General features: G+C 56.3%; 1 protein-coding gene across 1 annotated transcript; it reads left to right on the forward strand.

The window, feature by feature from the left end:
• The first annotated feature begins 1,059 nt into the window (after positions 1 to 1,059).
• Positions 1,060 to 8,746, forward strand: SPINK4 (serine peptidase inhibitor Kazal type 4). The gene is made up of 4 exons (XM_008248443.4): positions 1,060 to 1,195; positions 4,417 to 4,457; positions 6,045 to 6,157; positions 7,502 to 8,746. The coding sequence occupies exons 1-4, from the start codon at positions 1,135 to 1,137 to the stop codon at positions 7,545 to 7,547; spliced, it is 261 nt and encodes an 86-aa protein (XP_008246665.1). The 5' UTR covers positions 1,060 to 1,134; the 3' UTR covers positions 7,548 to 8,746.
• The last annotated feature ends 640 nt before the right edge of the window (positions 8,747 to 9,386 follow it).

The following is a 9,386-nucleotide window of genomic DNA, read 5'->3' on the forward strand; positions in this document are numbered from 1 at the left end:
TGAGCTATCGTCCCTGCTTCCTGGGATCTGCTCTAGCAGAAAGCTAGAATCAGAGCACTTGACGTGGGATGCAAGCATCAACCAGGCCAAATGTGTGCCCCATCTCCTTTTAATGTATTTTTATTTTGCCTTTGTTTTATCTGTTAGTTGTGCCTCTTTCATGGCACAAATATAAATAAATAAACAAAAGGACACTTTGTTTCCATTGATACCTCCTTCCTACTCTGCAAACTGCTCTCCTGCCTGCCCTCAGTGTGCCCACCTCACCGTGGCAGAGCCAGAATCATCACCTCCACGCTTTTTTCTTTTTTGAAGATTTATTTGTTTGTTTGAAAGGCAGAGTGACAGAGAGGGAGAGACAGAGACAGAGAAATTTGCCCTCCGCTTGTTCATTCCCCAAATGGCCACAACGGATACGCTGGGTCAGGCTGAAGTCAGGAGCCTGGAACTCCATCGGGGTCTCCCACGTGGGTGCAGGGGCCCAAGCACTTGGGCCATCTTCTACTGCTTTCCCAGGCCATTAGCAGGGAGCTGGATCAGAAGTGGAGCAGCCAGGACTCGAGCTGGTGCCCCTATGGGATGCCGGCACTGCAGGTAGTGCTGGACTACAACACCAACCCCAAACAGTGGCTTTTCTGAGGTCCTAAGGTCGGTGGGTGGAGGCCCAGGCAGAGGAACCCATGGTCTCAGGCCCCTCTTCTGCCTCCTGCCACCTTTCCCACCTTCCAGTCGCTGCTACTTTTTTTGTTTGTTTTTTGTTTGGTTCTGCCCTTTTCTCTCCCTTTCTCTTTCCCACTTTCTCTGCCTTGATCGCAGCTTTTCTCTTTCTGTTTCAACTTTCCTCTCCTCTGGCCTCAACCCACAGACTGGAGTCAGCTTTGCAAGTTCTCCAAACCTTTCCTCGCTGAGCAAATCTGCCCGCCCCCCAAGCCACAGCACCGCAAACTTGGCGTCCTGTCTAGAGCGAGCCCTTTCCGGATGTCTGGGTCCAGGGATTAACTCGGGGTGACACTCTGGCCTCCATCTGGCCCCAGATAAGATAAGGGTGGGGATCAGCACTATAAACAGGCCCCCATCCATCCCCTGGCCCAGGTCCCAGGCAGCTCAGGCCACAGCAGCCAGCCCGGGATCAGCATGGCCGTCCGCCTGTGGTGGGTCACCCTGGCTTTGGCTGCCCTTCTTATTGTGGACGGGGGTGAGTGAGCAGAACCTGGATTCTCTGCAGCCTGGTGGCGGTGGTTGAAGTGGGGGTGGGGTTGGAGGCAGGGCTTGCAGCACGTGTGAGGCCACAGATTTCTGCACGTACTTTCATTCTGTATGTGTGCCCCCGGTCACAGTGGGGAAGGGGCTGGGATGGGGAGAAAGGACCTTGGAGTCACAACCTAACTCTAGCCCAGCGTTGCCCAAGTCCTTTCCCCTCTCGGGAGCTCAGTGTTTCCCGTTGTAAAGCAGGAGTTTGTCCCAGTTTGCAGCTGCACTGTGCAACTCCTGGACTGGAGGTTGGGGAGGTGGAGGGAGCGGGTGGGTCACAGCTCTCAGGGGAGACAGGCGAGTGTGCCGGCTGCAGAGGGCAGGTACAGGTGCTCTGAGCTCTTGTTCTGCTCTAACAGCCATGGCATGGGGCCGAGGACAGCTGCAGGGGTGTATGGGAGGTGTTGCCAGGGCTGGGCCCACACACCTGGAGTGGGGCCTCCTTGGGTCGGGGCACCTCTGCAGTGTCGGACACTGTTCTGAGCCTTTGAGACACATCAGTGACCAAGACAGAAGAAGCGCTGTCCCGATGGAGCTTAAATCCCACAGGGTAGGGAAAACAGGAGTATACAGTAAATGACACAGGTACAATGTGTGTTAGTGTGCTGGAAGGCCAGAAAAGCTAAGGGGAAAATATCAGGCAGGGTGATGGGGTGGGCGGGATTGCAATTTTATATCAGGGGTTGTCCCTCTGAGAGGCTACTGTCTTTATTGTTTGATTCTAATTTGTTTATTTGAAAGGAAAAGCGACAGAGAGAGAGGAAGAGGCAGATGGACAAGAGATCTTCCATCTGTTAGTTCCTTCACCCAAACGCCCACAACAGCTAACACTGGGTTAGGCTGAAGTCAGGGTCCAGGGATTCAATCCAGGTCTCCCATGTGGGTGGCAGGGACCCAACTACTTGGGCCATCACCTGCTGCTTCTCAGGGTGGGCATCAGCAGGAAGCTGGAACTGGAAGTGGAGCCAGGACTTGAATCCAGGCACTTTGATATGGGATGCAGGTATTCTAAGCAGTGTCTTTTTGGAAAAAAAAAAAAAAAAAAAGATTTATTTGAAAGTCAGAGAGAGAAGAAGAAGCAGAGACAGAGAGGTCTTCTGTCTGGCCACGTGGGGCCAGAAGCAGAGGAGCCCCGAGGAGCTCAGGTTCACAGGGAGGCAGGGGCGACCCCGTGCCTGGGACAGCTGTGGGGCCATGAAGGAAGCCAAGTCAGGAGCCCATGGGAAACGGTGGAAGGCTCCCCTGGGAGGTGGCAGCTGAGCCAGGAAAGGAGGGGAGGTCCATAGGAGGAGAACCGGGATAAGAACAGGCAGGGGGAATGGCATGGGCCAAAGCAGAGCTGGCCCCAGGGACAGAGAGCAGACGGGAACACTTCCCAGGGCAAGGAGAGGTGTACCGGGAAGTGAGCCCAAGAAGCATGTTCAGGGCCAGCTCGTGTGGCCGGAGGCTGAGGGGTCGTGACAGGAGCCGTGGGACCACTTGATCATTTTTAGTACTTTCTTTTCCCCTTTCCGTTCTATACCATGAAACACACAAACCTTACCATGCAGTGCGTATCATCAATGCCTACACCTGTGTAGCCTAAATCCCTATCAAGACCCAGGACATCAGCCCGGAAATCTTCCCCCGTGCCAGCCGATCCCTGCCCCCACCACACCACACAGAGGGAGCCGAGCGATGCTGCTCCCTGCCAGCGGCAGCCACCACACTAAGCTCCTCTACCACAGACTCGGCTTCTCTAGAATTTCCCGTAAATGGACTCCCAGCCCACGGAGCCTGTGGTGTCCGTTTCCTTTGGCTCAGCAAAATGTTTTGGGAGGTTCAGCCACATTGTTGTGTCTCCTGTGCTTGTCTGTATTGCTGGGTCATACCCCATGGTGTGACAGTGTCACAGGTTGTGTGTCCATTCTCCTGATGGAGGCTCCTTGGGTCCTTTCCAGCTTTGGCAGTTAGGACGTGGAAGGGCTGTTGAGGAGCGTGGAGACGAAGCTAGATTTGCACGTGCAGGTCCCATCTTTTGCCTTCAATGGCAGGGCAGTGACTGAGTCTCCATTCCTGGCTTGGGAATCTCCAGGAAAAGGTGAAGCCACCTTGCCTTGTCCACCCCAGCGACAGGGCGCTCTCTACAGGAGGCAGCAAAACTCCCACGGAGAGAGAACCCTGCTGCTCCGGGAGGCGGACAAGAGCACGTGAGAGGGCCCCCGGGACAGCCCTGCGGAGGCTCAGCACCCAGCCCGACTCCTGCAGTCTCCTAGGCACCCTTCCTCCCACCCGTGCCGAGTCGCGGCTCCACCTCCTGCACCGCCCATCACACTCAGCACTCACATGGCCATCTGCTTGTATCCTTCGCATACCAGGGGCCAACCGTGTGTGTGGAAAGAGCCAGGCCCTGGCGAGATGGGGCTGTGGGCAGACCCTGGCTCTGATCTCACCGTGTGGCCCATTGCCTCATTGAGCCCTTTTCACAGCGTGGTGGAAAGCCTGGGGAAGCAGCCTTTCAGACGTGCACCCGTCCACTGGGGCGCGTTCCTGGGAGAAACGCCCATGGGGGCTGACGGGGGCTGCCTGCGATGTGGCAGAGGCTGCGGAGGCTCCTGAGCCAGCTGTGGAACAGGGTGGCCTTCGGCACTGCACCAGACACAAAGGGGCGGGGTCCTTGCAGCCGCCGCAGCACAGCCCTCAACAGGAGCTGTTCTGGGGTGGGGGCGGGGTACAGCCTTCGGTTCTCTGAGGGTAATTTCTAGAAAGGGACCACTGTGAGCAGTGAAATGATGCCAGAGGGTCCCTGGAGGCAGGCTCTGGAGGGCCAACCACAGCACCCACTGCTGCTCCGTTCTCTCTGTGGCATAGAAGAGAGAGGCGTGGTTAAAACCGGGGCTTCTCAATGCCCGAAACACAGCACGTGCAGAATTGTTATTACTGCCATTATTAAATGGGACACACAATTCCAGTGGGAACGAAGGAGAAACAGGCCGGACGGTCGCCTCCTTCAATCCAGCTTTCTGCCTCTGTTCACATAAGCTTTCTGTCTGCCAGCTCACTACCTTGCCCTGAGGAATTCCACGTTGGGTGGTGGCTGGGCCAGGCACCCCAAAGTAGGAGAAGCAGTCTTCTAGGGCCTAGGCCGGCGGCGGCGGCGCCTGACCTCGCTGCTTTGTCTTTCAGAAGTGCCCGTGGCAGCCGGCAAGATTGTTTTCTCAAGAATGGTAAGGCAGCTGCTCGTGCCCTGGGCTTCCCACAGTGGGGAGGAGTCCCCTCCCCTGTGCTGGGAAGCCAGCGCTCTTCCGTTCCCTCCTCCTGCCTGCATGCCTTCCGTGGCTCCTGGGAGGCCCGGGCAGCATCCTGAGCCTGCACATTCCCCCAGATTAGCCCCTGTAAGCTAAGCACTGTGCAAGTCCCAAGCATGGCCTCCCCGCCCAGCCTCAGCAGGACACAAGGCATTCTCTGCTTTGCGTGCTACAGACAGACAGACCTTAGGGTTCAGACCAAAGAAGTGACCTTGGCCCCATGGAGGGTGCCAGCCTCTCCCAACCACATCTCGCCGTGCATCCCTTCACTCTGAGCCTGCAAGCACCAAGTTGTCTCTGATTCCACCTTGGCCTTGAGTCTAATGTCCCCAGTGATCCCAAGGCAGTGGAACTGGCAAGCCACCCCTTCAAATAGGACCAGCGAGGCTACAAGCTGCCCTCACTTCCAGTAGCCTCAGCATCCGTCTTCCCCACCAGTTCTCATCTGGTGCCAGACAAAGAAACAAACTGTTTATATCCCATACTCCAATCAACACATGCAAGGGGACCACTGTTATTGTTTATTTGACAGGCAGCAATAAATAAACACACACACAGAGACAGAAAGAGAGACAGAGACATCTTTCATCCATTGGTTTACCCTTCAAATGCCTGCAACAGCTGGGGTTGGGCAAGGCCAAAGCCAGGAGCACAATCCAGGTCTCCCACATGGAGTTGGTAGGGACCCAACTACTTGAGTTATTACCTGATGCCTTCAAGGGTGCACCTTGGCAGGAAGCTGGAATGGGGAGTGGAGCAGAGACTCGAACCTAGGCTCTCCAGTGTGGGATGCAGCCCTCCCAAGCAGCACCTTAACCTCTACACCACATGCCTGCCCTCCACTATTATTATTTACAATTTGCAACAGAGAGGGCACTTGAGACTCAGAGACTAGAACTAGCTCGCCCCAGCTGGTCAGTGGTGTCTCAGGTCTCGAGAGGCCAGGCCCGCAGTGCTGTGCTGCACTGCCGCCCTCACCCTGTCCCTGTCCCAGGTCCCAACCATAGTCTGGACTCAGTTCTGACCCTGGCCTCAAGCCTGGCCTGAAACCCTGCCAGGCTGAGCCCCAAACCCTGCCCCGTGTCTCCAGCCTTCCCGCACCGGGCAGCCTTTCTGCCCAGGCCCTGACGGATCATGGAGGCCAGGGGGAGTTCAGGTGCCTCCTGGGAAGGGTGGGCTCTGTCTCACAGAGACCAGCAACACAGGTTCTGGTTAGACTCCCAGAACTGGTCCCCGGGTGCCTGAGGGCACAGACATTGCACACATACAGATGTGAGTGCAGGCACACCCTCGGGCAGCTGGACCCCTGGGGCTTAGCAGACATAGGCACACACTAACACACACACACACGATCATATCCGCACACACAGGCACATGCCGAGGGGCCCTGAGTGGCTCGTGTCATGTTCACTGGACCCACACCGGGGCCCTCTTGACCCAAGCAGATCCCTGCGCCCCTCCCCGCTGCCCCTGAACCTGCCTCCCTTCCCTTCCTGTCCCCCACAGCCCATCTGTGAGCACATGGCAGAGCCTCCAGATTGTCCCAAGACGTCCAACCTCGTCTGCGGCACAGACGGGGTCACCTACAACAACGAGTGCCATCTCTGCTTGACCCGGATGTAAGTCCCCGCCCCCTCCCTGGGCTTGCCTGGGTGGGTGGGTGGCACATGCACCTCTGAGTGGCAAGGCGTTTGCCCCCAGCAGGAGCAGCGCAGATGTAACTCAAACGAGGCATGTGCTCCCAAGCAGAGAGCCAGGAGCCGCGGGGGGTGGTGGCACAGGGCAGAAACCTTGGGTTCACTTCCTTGTTCTTCCCCTGAACAACTGACCTCACTTGTCCTCGCATTCCTCCAGCCAGCAATGATTTACTGAGCACTTACTATGTGAACCCTTAGGAACAGACCACAAGTTCAACAGCATCGCTGGCCTCCTGCAGCAGGCACTTAGTCTAAGGGGGCAGCCAGGCTGAGGGCCAGCCAATGAGAGAGCCGCATGCTAAAGGCTCCGGTGGGGCACACAGGTGGCCACAGGAACAGGGAAGGAGCAAGGGCAGGAAAGACTGCCCGGAGGAGGAAACACCTGGGCTCAGCTCTGACGGCTACGTCGAGATCAGCTGGAAAAGGAAGAACCAATGATCATTTCATGTAGAAGAAAGGCATCTTAGAAAGGTCTAGAAGACAAAGTTTGGATTTGGGGAAATATAAAGTTGGACAGGCCGGAGTCTAAGGTTTAGGGGAGAACAAAGGAGAGGCGAGATCTGAATCCAGAGAGGTGAGCAGACTGGAACATGACCTTGGCACCTGAGATCAACTATTTGGCCTCAGTTTCTTCGCCAGTAAAGCCCCTAGAGTCAGCCACAGGTCATGGAAGAGAAGAGTCCTTGGGAGGGGCAAAGCTGACAGGTGCCCAAGAAACCCGAGCTGCAGGAAACAGGAGGAGGCAGACATTGTCCTAGCTTAGAAAAGCATCCCAGTAGTGACAGCCTCGTGGTTTGGAGACACAGTAGGGGGAGAACTGACAGGCTCAGGGTGGACTGGCTGTGGAGGGTTAGGGGAAGGCGGAGGCTGGAGCTACGCGCTGGTTTCCAACCAGTGGGCTTGGGTGCCGGTAGTGCGGCAGACAGAGATGGAGAGCTGGGAGGCAGCAACGTGTGTATGGATGGTGGAGCCACTGGGGCACCCAGGTGGAGATACGCAGTGGGCAACTGTGAACAGGCAGGACGGGCGCCGGGCTGGAGACTGGTTTGGCAGCTGCAGAGGCGGATGCAGTCCCAGGCAGCTGAAATCCCCTAGGAAGAGGGTGTGCAAGCCGGGGGGGGGGGGGGGGGTGCTCCAGGAGGATGTGCCCAGGGACTCCAGGGTCTGCCCCGCGTCCCTACACTGGGGTGGGGGGGCAGGTTTGGCAGGGCCAGATGCCTGAAGGGTATATGACAGCTCCCACACCTCTGTCTCCTGTGATCCTAGAATAACCAAACGGGACATCCAGATTGTAAAGGATGGCAGATGCTGACACCACACGAGCACCTCGAGCCACGAAGCTCCAGGCTGGAGAGCAGTGGTGGACAGAGAGAGGAGGTGACATGGTGACATGAAATAAAAAGATGCAGCTCAGCCGGCACAGTGGGACAACGTCTTTGTGGGGGGCGGGCTCTTGCACTGTCCTCCCTACCCGGCTTCTGATCTACTCTCCATCGCTCTGGGTCTGCTCAACCCCGTCGTGTGCGCCCGTCCCTGACCCCAGTGCTCCTGTCTGCCGCAGCCCGGCCTGTCCACTCAGCCAAGGGCCTCCGTGTGATCTACACCCTCTGCCCCTGCCAGGCTCAGAAAGCCAGGGCCCTCTTGGCTTCCTCCTGAGCTGTGCCGGCAGCACGCTGAGGGGCCCAAGCATAGAGGGAGATGCAGGCAGTGTCCACGGCACAGCTGAACCGCTAATTCTCACACTGCAGCAGGTCTGTAATGGTTGAAAACAGGTGCTTGCCCCAAGCCGTCTCAGTGCCCCCCTGCACCTTGGCCACCCGGATTGCTCCCCAGAAACCCCTAGCCTGCCCATGGTCCAGCGCTTAGGGTTAATTCCTGGCACAGCAAGACGGTGTGCAGACCCTGTTCTGCTCCTTTGGGCAACATCCGTTCTGTTTGATATTCTGAAGGAAGACATGTCCCCAGACACAGGCACTCACATGGGGCCCGCAGGCCTGCACGGCGCTCGGCAGAGACCCCAGCCTGTGGCGCACATCCAGTACCCTCTTTTGGCCAAAGGCCACAGGAGGAGCCTCTCGATAACAGTGCCGGGGAAAGGAGTGGAGAGAGAGGGCAGGCCAGGTGGGGGCGGTTTTGCATGGATTCAGATTCCTGCTCTGAGAGCGGGAAGAAGGAACAGCAGGTTGTGTGTGGGAAAACACACCCAACTTCTGAAAGTGGGGCCAGGCAGGCAACAGCTGGCATTCCCTGGGCCACCGAAGGGGGAACACTGGGCAGAAATTGTCACTAAGTCACAGGTAGCAGAGACTGGGAATTATCTATAAGCCCTTCTGCCCTTATTAATAAACTTGCTTCCCACCTGCATAGGATGTTTGACTAAGTTTGGCTCTAAGATATAGAAAACCCAAAATAATACCGGTGAATTACTTCTCATGCATCGACCTATGTAGTGACTCATCAGGGCTGGTGTGAGACGCCATGTTCCTTTGACATTATCACTGTCATCCTCATCAGTTTCCACCTCTAGGTCTAAGATAGTTGCTCCTATTCCAGCCATCAAGTCTACATTCCAGGCCGCAGAAAGGTGGGAAAGGTACACCACCTGGCTTGAAAGATACTTCCCACAAGATTATGCATGGTCTTCAAAAAGCTCATGAAACGTGTATTATGAAAAAAATATGCATGGATTTCAAAAAAAATTTTATTTTATTTATTTATTTATTTATTTATTTTGACAGGCAGAGTGGACAGTGAGAGAGAGAGACAGAGAGAAAGGTCTTCCTTTGCCGTTGGTTCACCCTCCAATGGCCGGCGCGCTGCGGCCGGCGCACCGCGCTGAACCGATGGCAGGAGCCAGGTGCTTCTCCTGGTCTCCCATGGGGTGCAGGGCCCAAGCACTTGGGCCATCCTCCACTGCACTCCCTGGCCACAGCAGAGAGCTGGCCTGGAAGAGGGGCAACCGGGACAGAATCCGGTGCCCCGACCGGGACTAGAACCCGGTGTGCCGGTGCCGCAAGGTGGAGGATTAGCCTAGTGAGCCACAGCGCCGGCCCCCAAAAAATTTTTGTTCTGACTTATCTTTTAACTCCACTTTCCATCAGTTTTGTTTGTTTGTTTGTTTTTGAAAGGCAGAGTTAGAGGGAGAAAGAGA

This window comes from Oryctolagus cuniculus, chromosome 1 (assembly GCF_964237555.1).
Source record: "Oryctolagus cuniculus chromosome 1, mOryCun1.1, whole genome shotgun sequence".
NCBI classification, from domain to species: Eukaryota; Metazoa; Chordata; class Mammalia; order Lagomorpha; family Leporidae; genus Oryctolagus; species Oryctolagus cuniculus.

Excerpts from the sequence above, each read along its gene's own strand:
- SPINK4 (XM_008248443.4), top strand. The coding sequence starts at position 1,135 with ATGGCCGTCCGCCTGTGGTGGGTCACCCTGGCTTTGGCTGCCCTTCTT. Across the intron at positions 1,196-4,416 it reads CCTTCTTATTGTGGACGGGG|AAGTGCCCGTGGCAGCCGGC; the intron begins GTGAGTGAGCAG and ends TTTGTCTTTCAG. Across the intron at positions 6,158-7,501 it reads CATCTCTGCTTGACCCGGAT|AATAACCAAACGGGACATCC; the intron begins GTAAGTCCCCGC and ends CTGTGATCCTAG.